Source organism: Carassius carassius, chromosome 33 (assembly GCF_963082965.1).
Source record: "Carassius carassius chromosome 33, fCarCar2.1, whole genome shotgun sequence".
Taxonomy (NCBI): domain Eukaryota; kingdom Metazoa; phylum Chordata; class Actinopteri; order Cypriniformes; family Cyprinidae; genus Carassius; species Carassius carassius.
In genome coordinates this window covers 29,949,545-29,971,397 of record NC_081787.1, presented here as the reverse complement: position 1 = coordinate 29,971,397, position 21,853 = coordinate 29,949,545, and the positions used below count along the sequence as shown (strand labels likewise).

General features: G+C 39.8%; 2 protein-coding genes across 2 annotated transcripts; one reads left to right on the top strand and one right to left on the bottom strand.

Moving 5' to 3' along the window:
- Positions 1 to 2,369: 2,369 nt before the first annotated feature.
- LOC132114371 (non-histone chromosomal protein HMG-14A-like) lies at positions 2,370 to 5,034 on the bottom strand. Its single transcript, XM_059522474.1, has 6 exons — positions 4,858 to 5,034; positions 4,184 to 4,210; positions 4,031 to 4,060; positions 3,543 to 3,590; positions 3,184 to 3,304; positions 2,370 to 2,990 (listed from the first exon to the last, which is right to left on the bottom strand). The coding sequence occupies exons 1-5, from the start codon at positions 4,870 to 4,872 to the stop codon at positions 3,200 to 3,202; spliced, it is 225 nt and encodes a 74-aa protein (XP_059378457.1). The 5' UTR covers positions 4,873 to 5,034; the 3' UTR covers positions 2,370 to 2,990; positions 3,184 to 3,199.
- Positions 5,035 to 5,536: 502 nt separating this feature from the next.
- Positions 5,537 to 21,200, top strand: LOC132114370 (adapter SH3BGRL-like). Its single transcript, XM_059522473.1, has 4 exons — positions 5,537 to 5,808; positions 19,425 to 19,610; positions 20,809 to 20,889; positions 21,060 to 21,200. The coding sequence occupies exons 1-4, from the start codon at positions 5,764 to 5,766 to the stop codon at positions 21,093 to 21,095; spliced, it is 348 nt and encodes a 115-aa protein (XP_059378456.1). The 5' UTR covers positions 5,537 to 5,763; the 3' UTR covers positions 21,096 to 21,200.
- Positions 21,201 to 21,853: the final 653 nt, after the last annotated feature.

The following is a 21,853-nucleotide window of genomic DNA, read 5'->3' as shown; positions in this document are numbered from 1 at the left end:
CTGTCAACTCTGCACAGTGTTGAAATCTTATAGATTTTAAAATCTAGCTTATTCCTTATAAAGCCCTCAGTATTTAGCATCTCAGTATTTGAACAAGCTATTATTGCACAATAGTCCTCCACGTTCGCTGCATTCTCAAAACTCAGGCAATTTGATAATACCTAGAATATCAAAATCAACTGCAGGCGGCAGATCCTTTTCCTATTTGGCACCTAAACTCTGGAATAACCTACCTAACATTGTTTGGGAGGCAGACACACTCTTGCAGTTTAAATCTAGATTAAAGACCCATCTCTTTAACCTGGCTTACACATAACACACCAAATCATTTCTAATATTCAAATCCGTTAAAGAATTTTTAGGCTGCATTAATTGGGTAAACCGGAACCGGGAACACTTCACATAACACCCTATGTACTTGCTACATCATTAGAAGAATGGCATCTACGCTAATATTTGTCTGTTTCTCTCTTGTTCCGAGGTCACCGTGGCCACCAGATCCAGTCTGTGTCCAGATCAGAGGGTCACTGCAGTCACCCGGATCCAGTACGTATCCAGACCAGATGGTGGATCAGCACCTAGAAAGGACCTCTACATCCCTGAAAGACAGCGGAGACCAGGACAACTAGAGCCCCAGATACAGATCCCCTGTAAAGACCTTGTCTCAGAGGAGCACCAGGACAAGACCACAGGAAACAGATGATTCTTCTGCACAATCTGACTTTGCTGCAGCCTGGAATTGAACTACTGGTTTCGTCTGGTCAGAGGAGAACTGGCCCCCCAACTGAGCCTGGTTTCTCCCAAGGTTTTTTTCTCCATTCTGTCACCGATGGAGTTTCGGTTCCTTGCCGCTGTCGCCTCTGGCTTGCTTAGTTGGGGTAACTTCATCTACAGCGATATCGTTGACTTGATTGCAAATAAATGCACAGACACTATTTAACTGAACAGAGATGACATAACTGAATCCAATGATGAACTGCCTTTAACTCTCATTTTGCATTATTGACACACTGTTTTCCTAATGAATGTCTGGCCAGAGGATGATGAACTGCCTTTTTGCATTATTGACACACAATTTTCCTATTTAATGTTGTTTAGTTGCTTTGTTACAATCTATATTGTTAAAAGCGCTATATAAATAAAGGTGACTTGACTTGACATATACTGCCCATAGTTTCATCAGATACGCTGTCAAAGTATCTGACTTCCACATCGCTAGTCCAGTAAATCAAGGAAGCACTTTGTTGGAAGCAGTACTGGAAAACTAACACTGACAGTCAGATATATGGACTTCAATGTACTGCTCCAAGCTTAAGATTCACTTTCATTGCATCAGGTAAACACACCTGTGTTTTGGCATTACTCGGTGGCCATCAAAAGTAATCATATGCTTTCTTGAAGGTAATATAAGATGTTTTTTTTTTTTAGGTGTTCTTATCGCAGTGGACCTTGGTTAAGATAATATTCATTTTAAAGGGTTGGGTTTTTACAGTCTCCTGAAGAAAATAAAAAGAAATAATAATAATAATAAAAATGATATATATATATATATATATATATATATACATATATATATAACTACATTTTTTTGTGGCTATTAATATATTCAAATGAAAACGAAAAGAGGCAGTGTTTGATATCATATTTCGTCGTATTGTAAATGCATACAGTGAAGATAACCAGAGTGGCCAAGGCGAGCTGACTGAAGTTAGCAAGTACACTACTGTTCCATTTGCAGGATTTCCAGACTTGTGTCCTCAGGAGTTCACACAGTTGGAATTGCAAAGTCCGAACTATCAAGGACCCAAGTCCGAACATTGTGTACTTGTTATTGAGAAACGGCCTGTTTGTGTCTGTGTCATTCTGTTCAGGTGTGTCTAGTTTGGTCTGTGTCAGTCTCCAGCTCCAGCCTTTGTTAAAGTTTACTGGATAACATATTTGAAGTATTGCATTTTAGATTTAAAAAATATCATTCATTCTACTGACACTGAGTTGGTAATCTTTTTTAATGATGTGTTTGTGACTACTGACACTGGTTACCCCATAGTTCTTGTGCTTTTAGCTCTTAGTTCTGCTTTTGACACAGTGAAGCATAACATTCATATTGCTCAGTAACAGAAGTGTTGGTATGAGATGAAACACTTCAAATCTTATTTTAAAGACATAATCTTCTTTGTGAAGTTTGGTGAATGCTCCTCAAGTTCAGCAATGCTGATGCATGGAGTCCCACAAGGATCAATTCTGGACCCAATTGTGTTGTTATTTTTATCATGTCTTTGCTACCATACGTGTCGTATGTTCAGACGCATGCCTTCGGTGCTTGTTTTAGCAGTGTCTAAAAAAGAATTTAAAAAAGGGAGAGGCAAAAGTGTGGAAAATTCCACTATTTTCTTTATTAGCAGACACCGCAACATCAGAGAGTGTACATCATAACCTGCAGTCTTCAACATGTCAGAATCACATGGTAAAAAATTACAATTTGCATGAAAACATATTTAATAAGCTGCCATTATTAACTTTTAGATTTTAATTTTTTGCAAGGTACTGTGAAATATATTAGTTCTCTCAAATTTCTGCTTACAGGTTGTGACCCCCCCCCCCCCCAACTCTTATGAATAATAAATTAAAAAAAAAAAAAAAATCTAGGACACATTACTAAACAAAAAGTCGATTTCCCTCAGCCATGTTTTTAGAAAACTTGATGACGTATGATTTTTCTAGACCTAATAAGTTATCAGTAACAATAAATGGCATTTAAAATACCTTTAGTGTGGCATTCTCACAGGAACAATCACTGCAAATCTACAAGGTGCTCAGCATTTAGCTTCAGTTTGTGCTAAAAATCAATGCTGATACTTTTAAAACCATTGATAAAAATATTTCTGTTCTCTGCCTTGGAGGTTGACCATGACACAACACTAGGAGTGATGAGCTGCGACGACAGTGTTGACTCCGACTCTGCTTCCTTCGTTTCTTTTTGAGTCTGTTACCTGATGATGGGTTGAGAGAAAGAAATCATTAAGAATTGTTTTTTTCATGTCAAAAGATATGAAGAATATACCAGTGTAAAAGTAATTCAATCATTTTATTCCTTACAGTCAACAAAAAGTGAAAAGTAAAATGAACTTATTAAAAAATGTATGTGACTCAAGTGTTTCTGTAGAAAGTCTGATAACAACACACTGCATTGGGCTTGGCCTCAGTTCTCAGAGTGGTTCTCCTCGTTGGCTGTAGACTCTGAGCTCTCCTTGGCCTTCACCTTAATCTTTTTATCCTCCTTTTTGACAGTGGCTGCTTTGTCTTTCTGCAGAGGAAGTGAATCATTGGCAGCAGTGTGTAAGAATATTTGCATGTGTAAACTCTTGATAACAGTACTTTGAATGCTGTAACAAAGAAAAAAGAAATTGTATATTATGTATGGTTCTATATACCTACAGTGATTATGCCTGTGAACATGCTGCAGACTCACCTAGAAAATTAACTAACTAACATTGTTCTGATGTAAAAGTTTTATTGCTGGTTTGTTAGGTGTCAGATTTTACCTTAGTGGTCTTTTTTGGTTTGGGTCCGGCCTTCACAGGAGCTGGTCTCTATGAATGAAAAACAACTGAGATAAAAATATACTTGATCTATGTATATATTAAGACATTGTTCCAATGATATAAAAAACAAAAAAAACAAAAGAGACAAAATGGGAATCATAAAAAAAAGAATAATAATAATAATCATGACCATTATACATTGTGAAGTTTCTTGAATGCACTAAAATACAACAGTCTATTTATTGGATTGTGTACAGCAAGATTTATTTTGAATTAAGATTAAAATTTTTATTAATATTATAATTAATTAATAATTAATTATAATTATAATTAATAATATATATATATATTAGACTTTTAGATAGGGAATTTCAGATAATTTATGTAACCAGTCTATTTAGCAAACTTTTTATAAACACACACACACACACACACTCTCTCTCTCTCTCTCTCTCTCACACACACACACAAAATGTCATTATACGTACTGTCGATAAACGAGCAGATCTCCTCTGAGGCTGAAAAGGTGACACATAGAAGTATAAATATGCACACAACTGTAACTAAAGGGGAAATATTTCATTAAACAACACAAAGTTATCAAGTGACATTTTAGCAGTTTACGTATGAAAATATTTTACCTCATCCTTTGCATCCCTGTCTGTTTTCTGTGAATAAAAAAGAAAACAAAAAACGGATTTCTTACACACACACACATATATATATATATATATATTCACCTTTCACATATAAAACCAATAAAGGAGCCCAGTGGTCTGTTCAAGTAAACTCAGCTGAGTTCAGTTCAACTCAACCATCCTTTATTAAAAGCACAACCAACCCCTGTGTGGTCTGTGAGAGGAGGAGCTAACAGCACCATCTGTCGGCACATGAGCGCCATTACACACATCTGCTCACGAGAACAAAGACTATAACATAATAACACTGTTATTGTCCATGTGAGCGAGTTCTCAATCAGTTAAGTCTTTAACACTGCACGGGTCATATTTCGTAGGAGTGGATGTTTCGTGGTTGGTTTTGTGAGCGTTTCTTCGTGCACAGCATGGCTGACTAATCTAGCGATGAAAGCACAAAACAAACTTAAGCGCGCAATCACACACACTGCGCTAAACTATACGAGATAAGAAACATGCGGCGTGGATTGCGGTGTTAAATATTTTCAATGTGTGCAGATCTAGACATTATATAAGCAGTGAATAAATAAACCACACGAAAATGATTCTCGGTTCAGAACAACGCCTCCCTGATGCAGGAGTGAGTGTGTCTGTGTGTGTGTGTGTGCGCGCACGCGTACCTTGCTTTTAGGCATGTTGGGCTCCTAAAAAGATTCTGCGAAACACAACGAGAAAAATGACTGCTTTTGAAGAGATCTCGGAATATAGTTGCTTGGCTCACTACACTGAACTCAGTATTAAACACGGAGGAGCATCACAGCGAGGGGAGTGGCTTAGGCCTGACTGATGCCTAGTTAGACCAATCAGCGCTGAGAACCGACAGCCGAGATCGAAGAGCAGGTATTTATGAGAAATGTCGACAGTCCCATAAGACATGTTGAAAGTATTAATTCATTTAAAACGTGTGTTTCTTTCCTAACGAATTTTGTGTGTGTGTGTGTGTGTGTGTGTGTGTGTGTGTTGTTTAGTCACGGGGTGATTTGTTTCTGCGAGTTCTGTACTCAAGGTGGCGCCCTGCAGTCGAGTCGGGTTTTAGGGTTTGTTTCGCAAGCCTGCAGATGACATTATTAAAACACACACACACACACACACACACAAACCTGGGAGGCAGGAAAAATAATGTCAACAGCCTGCAGAGCTGAATTATCTCTGGAAAGTAACCATTCATACACAGATACACACGTGCCACAGTTAAAGGTGTTACTCGAAACTGCATTAACTAAAACTCCAGTGTGAACTCAAGGAAAAGTGTTCATTATGATAACGCTTGCATGTAATGTCGATAAATGAAACTTTATTTCTATAGTGCATACAGTCACACTCTGTAACTCATTGCTAGAAGTTGTTTTGAGAGAGCTGCGTGTCAATGAAAGCACGTCTATGATTCTCCGCGGTGTTTGTGATGAAGCAGGAGGAGTTGAAGAGTTCAGAGGCGGAGAATGAGGAGGACAGACTGAGACACTGAGACACGGGACACAGCTCAGATCCTCACCGAGTCAACGTGAGACCCCAGGATAATCTGCATCATGGTGATTAAAGTTTACATCGCGACCTCCTCCGGATCGACATCGGTAAGAGCTTCAGATCTGATCTGACCAGACGTCCTTAGGAAAACGACTTAATACAACAACACACTGTTACAGCAGCGAACTCATTATAGAATCAGACAATGCAAGAAGAGTCCAAGATTATTGACTTTTTAATTCTTTTTATGACGTCTTTGCTGACGCATATCAAATTACCAGAGTTTTAGTGTAGGAACAACAATAACTGTGACACTAAATACTGTGAGATTTTGGCAGAAAATATGATAATCGCGGAGAGGCTTGGCTGTGTTTTTATTATAGGTAGTTTGAAAACATTTCTTAACAAATGCAGTGTCAGCACTACAGCTAGAGACTACAGTAGTCTTTTGTTCACATAAACACAGTCCCTGCGAACTCTAAATATGGTGTTGAAGTTGACAGTTAATGTAACCGCTTCCTCTGACATCAGTTTGCTGGAAATAACCACTTCTGCTCAAAACTTCTCCAAAAACAACAAACCGGTGCATTCACCTGGACAGGGAACTGCTTAAGAACGGACTCAGTTTAGCTGAATACCTTTTATTTGCATCCTAACTGTTGAAAAGTTAAATTGCAGTATTTGCAGGGTTTAGATGGCAATGGTAGAGACATCTCTTCCTCCAACAGCTCATTTGGCTCAAACTCTTCCTAATTTGGTGAGTTAGATCAGGGGTGTCAAACTCAGTTCCTGGAGCAGAGTTCTGTTCCAACCCTGCTTCAACACACATACCATGTACAGTCGTGGCCAAAAGTTTTGAGAATTACATAAATATTAGTTTTCAAAAAGTTTGCTGCTAAACTGCTTTTAGATCTTTGTTTCAGTTGTTTCTGTGATGTACTGAAATATAATTACAAGCACTTCATACGTTTCAAAGGCTTTTATCGACAATTCCATGACATTTATGCAAAGAGTCAGTATTTGCAGTGTTGGCCCTTCTTTTTCAGGACCTCTGCAATTCGACTGGGCATGCTCTCAAACAACTTCTGGGCCAAATCCTGACTGATAGCAACCCATTCTTTCATAATCACTTCTTGGAGTTTGTCAGAATTAGTGGGTTTTTGTTTGTCCACCCGCCTCTTGAGGATTGACCACAAGTTCTCAATGGGATTAAGATCTGGGGAGTTTCCAGGCCATGGACCCAAAATTTCAACATTCTGGTCCCCGAGCCACTTAGTTATCACTTTTGCCTTATGGCACGGTGCTCCATCGTGCTGGAAAATGCATTGTTCTTCACCAAACTGTTGTTGGATTGTTGGAAGAAGTTGCTGTTGGAGGGTGTTTTGGTACCATTCTTTATTCATGGCTGTGTTTTTGGGCAGAATTGTGAGTGAGCCCACTCCCTTCGATGAGAAGCAACCCCACACATGAATGGTGTCAGGATGCTTTACTGTTGGCATGACACAGGACTGATGGTAGCGCTCACCTTTTCTTCTCCGGACAAGCCTTTTTCCAGATGCCCCAAACAATCGGAAAGGGGCTTCATCGGAGAATATGACTTTGCCCCAGTCCTCAGCAGTCCATTCACTATACTTTCTGCAGAAGATCAATCTGTTCCTGATGTTTATTTTGGAGAGAAGTGGCTGCTTTGCTGCCCTTCTTGACACCAGGCCATCTTCCAGAAGTCTTGTCCTCACTGTGGGTGCAGATGCGCTCACACCTGCCTGCTGCCATTCCTGAGCAAGCTCTGCACTGGTGGCACTCCGATCCCGCAGCTCAATCCTCTTTAGGAGACCATCCTGGCGCTTGCTGGACCTTCTTGGACGCCCTGAAGCCTTCTTTACAAGAATTGAACCTCTTTCCTTGAAGTTCTTGATGATCCTATAAATTGTTGATTTAGGTGCAATCTTAGTAGCCACAATATCCTTGCCTGTGAAGCCATTTTTATGCAACGCAATGATGGCTGCATGCGTTTCTTTGCAGGTCACCATGGTTAACAATGGAAGAACAATGATTTCAAGCACCACCCTCCTTTTAACATGTCAAGTCTGCCATTCTAACCCAATCAGCCTGACATAATGATCTCCAGCCTTGTGCTCGACAACATTCTCACCTGAGTTAACAAGACGATTACTGAAATGATCTCAGCAGCTCCTTTAATGACAGCAATGAAATGCAGTGGAAAGGTTTTTTTGGGATTAAGTTAATGTTCATGGCAAAGAAGGACTATGCAATCAGGGGCGATTCTAGGATTTTTTCAACTGGGGGGCACAAGAGGGGCCACGATTAATACAGAGGGGCCAGTCTTGTGTTGTTTGAACTGTACATCCAAATCATTTCAAGAGTTCAGTAACCTTTAAAATCAGTAATAAACAGTGATACCCTATTATATTTTAATAGCAGTTATTCACTGCTCTAAATCAAAACAAATACAATTTGTATTAACTTTTCACTTTACAAAAGTGAAAGAAAAACTGTAATAAATAAAAGAATCCAATGTATGAACAGTGTACAACTCACAAATAATAATAATAATAGAATTTATTTATAATAGCCTTATATAATATATATATAATAGCCTATTTATATAAATGCAGAATAACGTTAATAATTCATAGAAATAAATACACAACTAATGAATTAATATAACTAATATAAATTTAATATAATAAATTGTTTTTATTTATTATCCACATCCCATTCAATTTGCATTGCAGCAGTTGCAGTAAATTTGCATTGATGAATAAACAAAATCTACTTATGTCAAGGCTAATTAATCTTGAGCATATTGATTTAAAATATCATAATTCCATACTTTGTTAGCTACTTGTTCAAAAAGGTAGCTTTAGTTTAACATGTAAAATATGAAGATCCTATAGAAACAGTTTAGAATAGCTTAATTAGTCCAGTGTTATTTTAGTATTGGTTATTGATTTTGCTATTTAATCATGCATTAAATATTTATGTATGATATTTGCTGACATATGATGAACATATGATAAATCCAGGTGCTAAATTATTTTTTTCATTTTGATTACACACAAGATGAAAAAAGATGTTCAGAGGGATTTCAGCATATTTATATATTTTCGGCATATTTTTTTTATTTATTAAAATGTCTCATTAATCAGGCCAGTAATGATTTATTAACAAATCCCTCTGGAGATATCTTCAGAATACAGAATATAAGTGTATAACTGGAGAGTTTGGTGCACATAGCTGCTACATAAGCTAAGATGTTTGTACTGAAGAATGACAAAAAACTCATTTTGAGAAAACGACATTTAAAGATTCGTAATGTAAAAGCTAATTATTTTTTTTAGTGGAAACAACTATTTACAGACACAATATCTTGTCAAATCCTTAGCAATCAACAATACAAACCAACTAAAACACATCAAAACCTATAACTCAGCATTTATGGCCTTCAACTAAACAGAAAAACAGTCAAAAACACTGTGGAAATGTCAGAGCACGTCACGTGATGCGTCTAAACGAATCACATTGTCGGAAATTGGCATCAGCCAATGAGATTCACTTTTAGTGTTAAATGCCCCATTGTACTTTCACAATTGGTGGCTGATGAAAAGGAAATGACCATATTTGGATCCGAGAACATTGTACGGGAGAGAGAGCTAGAGAGAGAGCTTTCCAGGGTGCAGACAGCAATCGCGGAGCACCATGGTGATTTAGAACACCAACTGAATTTATGAGAAATCTACAGACGCAAATAGACTAAAGGTGTAGTAAAATAAAGACCTATATGTGTATTTTGGACTTTGTTTTCACCACAAGTCTGAAAGAAGACATGTTATTGAAGACAAACAGCCCCAAATCTCAAAATTGACCAGTAAAAAAAACGATGTTTTTGCATGTGTCTCACCCATAGACTGTAAAAAAAAGTCTCAAGTGTGGAGCGTAGATAAACATCATATGATTTGTTCAGTCACCTCACTTAAGTGAAAAAAGTCGCTAATCGACTGCATGATTCAATAATGACTTTATTAGAATTGCAATTATACTTTTTTTAAACCATTGCTTTAAATTGCGTTGTTGCCTATATCGGCGCGTTCGGCCGCAAAATAAGTAAATCGTAACGCAGTAAACCACTTTTACATTCAGCATCAGAGGAGCATAGTAAATATAATGATTAGCATCTGCTCTAGGAGATAACATCGTCATCGAACCTGGTCTGTCTAACACCGAAAGACGTTAACGTTAGTACCAAACACTTGTTGCACTGCAACAACTCGCTAATCGAAAAACATAAGCTATATAAAATAGATCAACTTACCGTGTGCTTTTTTTTGTTGGACAACAGCAGCTCGCTATTCTTGGTCCTCGTTGAGAAGCATTGCGACGCAATCATGAGTTATTTACTAAACCTGCTGGCATATTTAGTGTAATACAAAGAAATGAAAACTGAACGAGTCAGTGAACAATTCTGAACGAATCATTTTGGTGAACGAACTGAAAATGAACGAATCTCTTGAAAGAATCATAATTTCCACCACTACTAAACTGAAAGATTATGATTTGAATTTGTGAGTGACAGACAAGTAGAAGGGTGGGGGCACACTGGGGGGCCAATCAGTTTTCAGGAGGGGCCGGTGCCCCCGTGGCCCCTCCCCTGGCTACGCCACTGTATGCAATTAATCTGATCACTCTTCATAACATTCTGGAGTATATGCAAATTGCTATCATAAAAACTTAAGCAGCAACTTTTCCAATTTCCAATATTTATGTAATTCTCAAAACTTTTGGCCACGACTGTAGCTTTCAAATAAGCCCGAAGGACTTGGATTAGTTGGATCAGGTGTGTGTAAGAAGGGTTGAATCTAAACTACGCAGACCCTCCAGGGATTGAGTTTGAGAATACTGTTGTGCTCCATGTACTGTTAGTTATGTAACATTGGAATGATGCTCCTGATTTGTCCATACTTCAGCCACCAGGGCCAAGTGGCTTTCTTCTGAAATGAGAAGACATTGTCTTTGCTCTCTTTTTTTTTTAGTCCATTGCAAATAAATCTTCTGATTTCTTTCTATGTTGACACAGTTTTCGTGTTACATGATGAACAAGCAACGATGTCTCATCGAACGATGTTTCATCAGCTGAGCAATCAGCATGTTGCTAAACACTGTACTTCAGTCCTTCACAGCCTCGTTTGCATTACTTATAATGGAGACATGAAATGTGAGATATAAAAAATGTCCATGTGATTCCAAAAACAGGGTTGAAAAACACTGCTTGAGTTTCTAATTAGTCCTTCTATTTCCCCCAAACTGACTCATTCAGGCTGATTTGTGGATATCATGTGCAAATCATATTGTAATTGAGACACTGCCTCTTTTTGCATGGTTATGTACTATTACCACAAGGGATGTTCATTTCAGATATTTTTCCTATTTTGATAACCAACACTCGTTAACCGATTATTAACTGTTAACCGACAAGATTATTTAAAATTTCCCAGGGATTAATTTCACATGTTTCACAAAAGCAACAAACAACAGAACATGGATTCACACGGTCTTCATATCGCATCTCGCACCTGCAGCGCTTCTGCGAGAGGAGAAAAACATTATAAAGCGAATAAATAGGTCTATACAATAAATATATTTTTACTTGAATAATACATTACGAAAATGAATGATGTTTCGATTAATTTTTGTCTGCGCAAAAGGAAACAGACGACAGAAAGCCGGCTTATTAGGCTTATTTTACACACAAAGATTTGTTTTTATTGTGAATGTACACAAATAAAGGCAAAACGTTTACAATTCCAATTATCGTTATTATACTTTGACAACGCAGCCTGTTCATTATCATAATAAAATACAGTCAGTAAAACATATGGAGAAACACACTGCTCAGTTTAAATATGTAGTAAAATCTGTGCCGTTAAGTGTTATTTATGGAAGCATATGGGTAGCATTATTCAATTTGGAATGTAATATGCAAAATGACAATGCAATATGTAAAATGGCAATGCATTTCTGTATTTACATTAACATTTTCCAATACACTTGTGCAACGTATGGTGCAAAATGAAAATGAAAAATAAATTACATAATTTTCATTTGCCATTTCATACACCAGTTGTAATATGTAAAATGAATACTAATTTTAACGCTTTATAAGTTGCGAAATTAAAATGAAAATGTATTACAGAAATGATTAGATATGTATAACATGTTCAAGCAAAAAGTGTGGCAAAATTATCATTTAAATGCTATTTTTCTTAAATGCATTAACACTCACAGTCAAGACACTTACGATTGCATTTTCATTCAGTGTCCCGCAATGAATGTAGCAAAATTCAATGTGCACATTGAAAATGCATTCCGAGCCGATCACGTGTCCGCCCCCTCGCGCCATGTCAATCACTGCGTGAACAAGGCGGGGCTTGCAGAAGGTCAAGAGACTAAAGATTCGAGAGGATTTAAGTGAGAGAACATGGACAAGACAGTTGGTCCGTGTACGTTTTGATCATTTCGGTTTATGGCTTCAATATTTCATTCGCACTTGTGGGCGGAGCTGAAACGCTGCTTTCGTCTGATTGGCCGAATCGCTCCACCTTCAGCTCGGTCTTTTCATTCTTTCAGACAAGAATAAGAGTCAGTGCGAGTGAAGCACTGTAATGTCTGAAACTACACTCACCGTTAATTAGCATAATATTTGAATTAGATGTAGCTGGGCACATAATTCGTGCTGCTGAGACCTGCAAGAGACCGCGTTAAATTATTTCTAGGTTACTGTGTTGTATAAATATTGTCCCACTGATAAAAAACAGTGCAAATAGTTCTGTCTCCTTGGATAACAGTGAAGTGAAAATAAATATAGTTACATTTATGAAATAGAATTAAATAGGATTTTTTTGGGAAGGTTAGTCTGGCCAGTTATACAGCAACACGAGTCAGACGAGTCTGAAGATCTGAGCTGAATTTGGTGAAACATTAAAGTTCTAGTCTGTGTCAATTACTCTCATAATAAATAATAATAATAATGTTACCAGTATTTTTCGGACTATAAGTCGCACCTCAGTATAAGTTGCATCAGTCCAAAAATACGTCATGACGAGGAAAAAAAACATATATAAATTGCACTGGACTATGTCGCATTTATTCAGAACCAAGAGAAAACATTACCGTCTACAGCCGCGAGAGGGCGCTCTGGGGTAGGCTACAAGAGAACTGAGCAGTATAGAGCTCCCTCTCACGGCTGTAGATCTTGGTTCATTTCTCTTGGTTCTAAACATTTTGTTTTACGTGGATATTGGAACGCAAGTGAAGTAGGCTATAATAAATAATAACTTGTCATTCAAATACAGAAACATTTGTGTCGGATGAGAAACCCAACGTGGTTTCAGTTTCGTTTTAGCCTTAATGAATTAGTTTATAACTTCTTAGACTATTTCTTATTCTTGTTCTTTTTTAATTAGCCTACTGTTAATTGAAATGATTTGCTGTGGAGTGAAGCAAACTGAAATAGCATAGCTATGTTTTTAATTTAATGTTTGTAAACATTTTGCGTCGGCATTAGGCCTGTTTCTGAATGACATAATAAAACGTGACTTATTAATAGGCTACGCAATGTAGGCCTTTGTTTTTTCTCTCTAAAAAAACATTTTCTTTATACACCTCAAGTAGCATAGCCTATTTAAACAATGCAGCAAACTTCAGGGTTGAAGGAAAATGGATCTTGAGGGCCAGAGTTGAGGGTCCTGTCACAGAGGCTCTATAAGAACTCAATGATGAGACTGCCTCCCCCTGAATCTCCATAGGTGTTTGCTGTCAGAAAGTGTTTCTTTACAAAAATTTGTGATTTATACACTGTTTGATGTCATACTGTTTGGTCGCACTGTTTGGCAAATTACCCCAGAACAGTTTTCAGAAAATTTTCTTTAAATCATTCTGGCGACCAATTTTTTTAAAAGTCTTGCAACCCACCCAAGGGTTATGATCATAGACTGTATAAAAACAGTGACGGAAATGTCCATGATGTCACCCATAGGTTTCTGAAGAGCATTTTTGAAGCTAAAAGTGGGCGGAGCCGGCCACCACCATCTTGGCAGCGCTTCACAGAGCGTTACTCCCGGATAATCATAAATGGGCAAAAAGGCAGGAGCAGGATGCTGAAACCTGGCCCACCTAGCTCAAACAGCGGTGACAACAGTGGAAATCCACTGGAAGCAGCCCTGCTCTCCCGTTTCTCCTCTCTCAGTGAGCCTCGGAAAGAGAAACAGTGGAGTCAGGGAGCTAAGCAACCGGGTCTGAGCAATCGGATGCCAGCACTGTACCCATGTGCTCGCTTTCCCATTGCATTTGGATCCACCGCTATGGTGATCCCAAAATCCGGACGGAGACTTCCCTGCTTGGCTGACTGGCTCTCTTTACGCCACAGCATCGCAGCAGTTTTGGTCCTGCCGCCATCTGGCAATTCTGAAAGGGCAAATTCTAGTGACATTGTTGCAAATGTCACGCTGCGAGTGTGGCCAGTGCAGGAAAACCTGCATGATGCTGAAGAGCAATGAGTACGTCATCTGTCTGGGCAGACCCCACACAGAGACTGCTCTCTCACTGAGATGGAATGCTCACTTGAGCATGAATCTCTCTCTTCTCCACTCTCGGACCGCCTCCACTGGAGGCAGCCCCGCTCTCCCGTTTCCCCTCTCACAGTGAGCTTTGGAAAGAGAAACAGTGGAGTCAGGGAGCTAAGCAACCGGTTCTGAGCAATCGGATGCCGGCACTGTACCCATGTGCTCGCTTTCCCCATTGCACTCGGATCCACCCCAGAAGGGCATGGAGCTGAGCGCTTACTGAGATGAAATGCTCACTCGAGCAAGACTCTTGCTCTTCTCCACCCGTGGTCTGCTTTTCCACTGAAAGCAGCTTTTCCCATTTCTCCTCTCTCTGCGAGCCTCTGAGAGAGAAACAGCAGAGTCAGGGAATAAGCAATTGGTCTGACTGATCTCATGAGGGCATTGTGCCTGTGTGCTCTCTCTCCATTGCACTCGGGTCCACCGGAAAAAGGAAGTGAGCTACGTGCTTACTGAGACAGAATGCTTGCTCGATCATGAGTCTCGGTCTCCTCCACTCACGGTCCGCCTTTCACTTAACAGCCTCGGTCTCACATTTTTCCTCTCTCAGCAAGCCTTTGAGAGAAAAACAGCAAAATCTGGAAACTAAGCCCATGTACTGGTGCTTCCCACTGCACTTCAATACGTGTCTCAAATGTAGGATCAATGCTCGTCTTACTTCGAGCGGCTCTATCCTCCTTAGTAGATCGGAGCAGATGCTGCCACTGGCAGCTTCAAGTTTGTGTATGTGTCACTATTAGGGGTGTAACGGTTCACAAAATTCACGGTTCGGTTCGATACAATACACTGGTGTCACGGTTCGGTACATTTTAGATACAGCAAAAAGAAAAAGTTGGCAGATAAATTTCCTTGATTTTTAAAAAATGTTTTATTTATTACAACGATGGAGCTATTCTTTACCCATCTTCTATGGTGTTTTCTTAGCAGCATACTGTATAAAACAAAAACAGCTCCTTATAAAAAAAAATGAAAATGTTTTATTAGTTTTTACTTTTTACTTTTTATATGGAACTCTATAACTCTTTACATTGAGTGTGTTTTTACTCAATTGGTTCAGGGCTTATGTTTTTTGGAACAAAGCAGGAATTACGGTCTGTCTGAAATGGGCTCGTGAAGGAATATTGTAATGGGGCTCAATTACATTAAGCATGTTCTTAAAACCTACGTTTTCCACTACAGAGTAAGGCGCTCGCTCACTCAGTACGCGCTGAAGACTCGTTGCAAAATGGCTAATGCGTTTAACAGACCAGAAATAGAAGATCCTCCAATAGCCAACAGGTCTGGTGTTTGGGTGCACTTTGGATTCCCTGTAAGCTATAATGGTGATGATAGAATCAATGGTAAATAGTAAGGTCTCATATCCGCGGCTATAACGTAAATGTAGCCTACCAATCGCCGTGGTGATGTCTTTTGCCCTGTTTGAATCCATTGGAAATGTCTGTCTAAATGCTGCGGGGATAGTTTGTTGCATTTATGTTTCTCCTTTTTTCCGTCTTTTCCCAGATACTGACACACTAAGGTGATGTCGGCGTAAATGAGTTGACATGTTTCAAGTATTCCCGCTGGTGTAACCCTAGATGCGACATATCATTGTTTTTTTATCCACCACTCTCTTGCCATCACCATTATATCTTACAGGGAATCCAAAGTGCACCCAAACACCAGACCTGTTGGTTATTGGAGGATCTTCTATTTCTGGTCTGTTAAACGCATTGGCCATTTTGCAACGAGCCTTCAGCGTGTATTACTGAGTGAGCGAGCGCCTTACTGAGTAGCCTAACATAAACATATAAGTTGGTGTTTTTTTCTTCTTCGGGGGTGTCAGGGGCGTTGCCTGTTACGTCGTTTGGGTTATTGGGCTACCTTGTTGAACGCATATCATTATATTTCACAATTTTTTTTATTTTCCAAATAAAATTAATTAGTCCAACGAACCGTTCGGTCCATAATGCGTACCGCGTACGAATACACAATACGAATACATGTATCAATACGAATACGCGTATCGTTACACCCCTAGTCACTATGGCTGCACTCAGAGATGGGCTGCTTTTATCACGAAAGCAGTCTGCCCCTGTTCGTTCACGGAAGGTGGCCCTGCGGTTTTTTTCCTCCCAGATACCATCTGAGGAAGCAACAAAATTTGCAGATTGAACAGTCAGACTTGAGTTATCTTTGACGCATATAGTGCATGCTTTATCTGCCAGTGTGTTTTATACAGGAGGAACAGTGCACCTCGTTATATGAGAAACTTAATCCTCCCAGACAGATCAAAGCAAAGTGCGGGCAGCTTCACATTTGTCTGTGGGTTGCTGAACCCTTCCTCCCCCGCTCTTGTGTTTCTCTCTTCCCAGTTACTCTGAGGTAGAAATTACAAAACTCGAGGGTATGATCGATCAGGCTGCAGTGATTTAATGCTGGCAAGGCCCCCGCTTGCATCACTCTCCACGCAGCTCTTTGATCTGCCAATGTAGATCACCACCGCTTATTGTCGAGCGGCTCAATCCTCCTGGGCGGTTTGGAGCAGAATGTTGCCAATGATTTGCATCGCTGACAGCTTTGTATTTGACCATGCCTCTCACCTGGGTCATGTCCACGCTGATGTTACGCTGCTGAGACAGCGCTCTTACTACGAAAGTTCATGTCTCGCTCTGCTTTTCTTGCGACTTGCTTTCTTAAATAATGATGGCCCCGCCTCTCCCCTCATCTGATACAGAGAATGTGCGCAGCATTTTTGATCTGCCAGAGTGTTTACTCATAAAGAACATCAAAACTCCTGTTTCACATGTAGTTTGATCCTTTATAAGGTGGATTAAAAGAGAATGCTGTCACTATGATTATTATCACTGACAGCTTCAAATTGGATGCGTCTAGGCCACACCCACACTGAGGCAGTGTGCATGGGGGAGGACTGCTCTGCTATGAGAGCATTAAATCTAGTGAAGCATTTTCAAGGAAAGCTAATTTTCTCTTTTGAGTATGCGACCAGCCTCTCAATTTAATCCGAACCCTTGTCACATGGGCTGAAGCCTGACAGGCCATCCCTGTAGTGCCAAACTGTGTGTTGGAGACAATAAAACAATGTTACCCACTGGAATTTGCTTTAATACTTGTGATTCACAAAGATGATGAATTTGCTGGCGTTATGAGCCGTAGAAATGGTTCACCCAGCTCAGAGCGATATCAGAGTGCTACTGACTCATCCCTAAAAATGATGGTGGCCTCCAGCACATCCTTGATCTCAGACACCTGAATCCTCACGAAACGCCCCCTGCACTTTTATAAAGTACATGGACACGGCTCTTTCCCCTCAGAGACAGATGGGAAACCGCATTCTCAACTACCTCGGCAGTTGGCTTCTTCTGGCCCAGTCAGAGGCAGAATGAATATCTACAAGTTCTATACAACGCGTGGTGTCATCAGGGTGAATCAGGCTTGTATAACAGCCCTGGCCCCCGGGACAAATTCCCGTTAGATAGAACAGGGCCTGGCCATGGGGATGGCTTGCAGGACAGTTTTCATGAAAGACGCTTCCAACTCAGGTTGGGGGGTGCTGTGCGAAGGCACATTAACTTTTGGGCACTGGTCGGAGAGGTGGAGACAGGGCTTCCACATCAACTGGCTGGAGGTGCTAGCAATATGTCGAGCCTGTCAGTTCTTCCTGCCAGTCCTAAAATGACACCATGTGCTAACACGAATTGGACAAAATGTCTGTGGTGTCCTACATAAATCGCAAGGGAGGCCTCTTCTAAAAGTGTCTCTTCAGAGCTCACTGAGGGCAGCAAATGTACCGGGCAGATTGAACCAGGAAGCGGAAATGTTATCAAGGAGCAATGTCCCCTCGGGAGTGGACGCTCCATCCGCAAATGCTTTAGAAGAACTGGGAGATCTTCAGCAAGGCCGAGGTAGAAGTCTTTGCCTCAGAAGCCAACTCTCACTGCCCAATTTATTTCTTAAAAACCAAGGATGTGTTGGCCCACGATTGGCCCAATCTCCTTCTTTAAGCTTTTCCCCCGATCAGTCTGATCTCACAGGTTGAGTAAGGGAACAGAAAAACAAGGTTCTCCTGGTGGCCTTTCTTTAGATGAACCAGCTGTGGCTATCAGAGCTAACTCAGCTGTTGATAGTAGCCCCTTGGCCTGTCCTGCTGAGATGGAATCTCCTTTCTCAAGCAGACAGGACAGTATGGCAATTTCGGCCTGACCTATGGGCCTTGCACCTCTGGCTGCGAGACGGCCTCCCAGAGCAAGTTTTGAACACAATTTTGGAGGCTAGAGCCCTGTCTATGAGATGCCTTTATGCTTTCAGGTGGTCTTTATACTATGCTTGGGGTCTAAACTATGGCAAAGACCCTCAGACTATTGCTGTTGTTATTTTTGCAAGAGCTGTTGGATAAGGGACGCTCCCCATCTCCCCATCACCTCTAGGCCTGTGGGTGTTATAGTGACGTGAAGTGAAGTAATTTGGAATGATTAACCAGGCCGGGTGTGACCTCAAGGATCTTAACCCGTCTTAGACTTGGATTATTGGTAACATCTCTATGGCAGTAGATTGCTTATGGAAGTTTGATATCTTAGTCATTCCACTACATTAGCACGGCGTGATTGTACTGTGTTCCCTTATGCTTCGTAACAAGATGCAGTACGAGTGTAATATCGAAAGGTAACATACTCAGTTACTTAACGTAACCTCCGTTCCCTGAGATGTGGTAACGAGTACTGCGTTGCTAGCCGTGCTATGTAGCAGCATGACTCAGTCTTTGCTTCAGTCGAAGTAATCTGAGAATCATGTGGCAAATGCCTGCTTATATAGCCAGAGCACCCCGCCCATGCTGGCGGGCTTTCACAGGCTTGGCGGGTTTCATCGCTATAGGCTTGAGAAGCTCCGCTGCCTACCCCTTGGTTTGTTTTTTAATATACTGCATGAACCACTGGCCATGCAGTTTCACTGCGTGAATGAAAAAAGGCTTCTAGCAAGACGTAGTACTCGTTCTTGTATCTCAGAGAATCGAGGTTACGTTAAGTAACCGACTACATTAGTGTCCATTGATTTTAATGTGTGATTTAATCTTCTGTTTCCCTCAGATCAAGAAACAGCAGCAGGATGTCATGAGTTTCTTGGCGGTCAATAAGATTGAGTTTGAGGAACGTGACATTGCAGCTGATGAGGCCAACAGGAAGTGGATGCGAGAACATGTCCCTGAGGATTCCCGACCGGCGACAGGGAACCCTTTACCTCCTCAGATCTTCAACGAGGACAGATACTGTGGGGTTTGTACTCATGACAGATATTATGTGCTGGGTAATAGCTCACACACTACATGAAGAATACATATGGAATATTAAGTAATAATAATAAAAGCCACAAAAAAAAAGATTTACTTTCTTCTGTAGAGTAGAAAATAATATATTTTAAAGAATTTAAACAGTTTTTGTCCATATTAACTTTCAAGCTCTCTAAAATGATATAAAGGTAGTGTAAAATCAATCTGTATTACTAGACTGGTATATTTTGTTTTCTGAAATAACACAATGACTTGTGCATTTACTACAATGTATCTGTGCATTAGGTAAAAAAAAAGCGGCAGCAGCCTAATATATAACTACTGTGAAGTGACGTGACTTTCAGCCAAGTATGGTGACCCATACTCAGAATTTGTGCTCTGCATTTAACCCATCCGAAGTGCACACACACAGAGCAGTGAACACACACACACACACACACACACTGTGAGCACACACCCGGAGCAGTGTTCATCATTTATGCTGCGGCGCCCGGGGAGCAGTTGGGGGTTCGATGCCTTGCTCAAGGGCACCTAAGTCGTGGTATTGAAGGTGGAGAGAGAACTGTACATGCACTCCCCCCACCCACAATTCCTGCCGGCCCGAGACTCGAACTCACAACCCTTCGATTGTGAGTCCGACTCTCTAACCATTAGGCCACGACTTCCCCGTAGTATATGTTCTTAGTTAAAGTTAATAATTTTAGTTAGAATACATTTACAAGAGTTTATAAAACACCATCTTTCTCTCATACTGTACATCTCTGCTGCAGCTCTTTGTACTCTCTGCCTGAAACAGTCTGTTTTAGTTCCTGTTTTGATCTAATAATATTCAAAAGAGAGAAAGTTACACTGAATTGAGTGAATTAGTAGCTTTCATAAGGGTAACTATATTTAATTAATACAGTGATTTAGTGTTTTTACATTAGATTATTAAATTTCTGTAGTATTTTGTAATTAAATACTACTGTTAAAAAAGACTTTAACCCAGAATATTCCTTATTATATTTTCAGGTTTAAAAACAAAAGGGATTTAGCCATGACACTAATACTTTAAAAGCAATCAAAAGGAATCTATTTCCTTCTGTTTTCATTATTAGGTTTTTCACCAATATCATTTTAATTGGTGCCTTGTGTATTGACTGATTCAAACCCACTCAGTGCTTTCTTTTGCTCCTGTGCTCCAGAACTACGAGGCTTTCTTCTGTGCCCGCGAGGACAATGCTGTGTATGCGTTTCTGGGCTTGACGGCGCCTCCAGGCTCAAAGGTAGGTGTCATAAAGGCTCTTTTATTCACAGCGCACGTGTCCCATGTGTCTCTACTCTGAGACTAGTGCTAATGTCCTGTCTGATGTTGAACACACATGCTCTAGTCTAGCTCTTCTCACTGCAGATTTGAACTAAATCTATCGATGGGTTTCTTTGTGTTTCTTCACAGGAAGCAGAAGCGCTGTCTAAGAAAATGCAGATGTAATCTAGAGAAGAGCTGATGAACTCCTGCACTTTCTGATGATTGAGTTTGTCTTGTTGGTTCTTTTTTTCTTTGCACCCATTAAATGATGTGATGACATGAATGTGATTAATTATTTGTCCATGCGAAAGTCCATCTTATTGATTGAACTGTTCAAACTGAAAACAAAGCATAATAGATTAGCAAAGTTGATTTGAATCGTCAAGACTTGACAGTTAATCGTTGTTCTAATGTTTAAGCATGCAGTTTTTGTTATGTTTATGCTTAAATGTTCTTGATTATGTCTGCAGTTCAAGTTATATTTAATACGTGCACATATATTTAGGGCTTCTGCAGGTCTTAGGAAGCCAGAATTTTACCTTTCACAAATTTATGCTCTGAAAGGTTTTAATTTTGAGCAGAAAGTTTTACATTCATAAAGTCACGGTGTTAAATGTTTCATGCTCTGCAAAAAAATATAATAAAAGTAACTAGATAATTGAAAATAGAAAAATATAATTGAATATCTATGTTAATATTTCTGTCTTATTTTCCAATACAAATATCTATACATCCTTTAATTTGCTCATGCAATCTTGTTTGGGGCATTATCTTGTTTTTGCTTTGAATGAAGGTTTTTTTTTTTTTCTGAGCCCATGTCAGATATTTGTCTCTTTTTTTTTAATCATAAATTTACTTCTTTTTTATACATTTGCATTGGAAAACAAGACAAAAATACTGCAGAAGTACATCACTTTTGTGCAGTGTGATCAGAATACAGT

What these genes read in the sequence shown, in the direction of transcription:
- LOC132114371 (XM_059522474.1), bottom strand. An exon ending in ACAGGGATGCAAAGGATGAG is followed by an intron (nt 4,061 to 4,183) that starts GTAAAATATTTT and finishes TCACCTTTTCAG; the next exon opens with CCTCAGAGGAGATCTGCTCG. An exon ending in AACCAAAAAAGACCACTAAG is followed by an intron (nt 3,305 to 3,542) that starts GTAAAATCTGAC and finishes CTTCCTCTGCAG; the next exon opens with AAAGACAAAGCAGCCACTGT.
- LOC132114370 (XM_059522473.1), top strand. Translation starts at nt 5,764, where the DNA reads ATGGTGATTAAAGTTTACATCGCGACCTCCTCCGGATCGACATCG. An exon ending in CCTCCTCCGGATCGACATCG is followed by an intron (nt 5,809 to 19,424) that starts GTAAGAGCTTCA and finishes TGTTTCCCTCAG; the next exon opens with ATCAAGAAACAGCAGCAGGA. An exon ending in ACGAGGACAGATACTGTGGG is followed by an intron (nt 19,611 to 20,808) that starts GTTTGTACTCAT and finishes CCTGTGCTCCAG; the next exon opens with AACTACGAGGCTTTCTTCTG.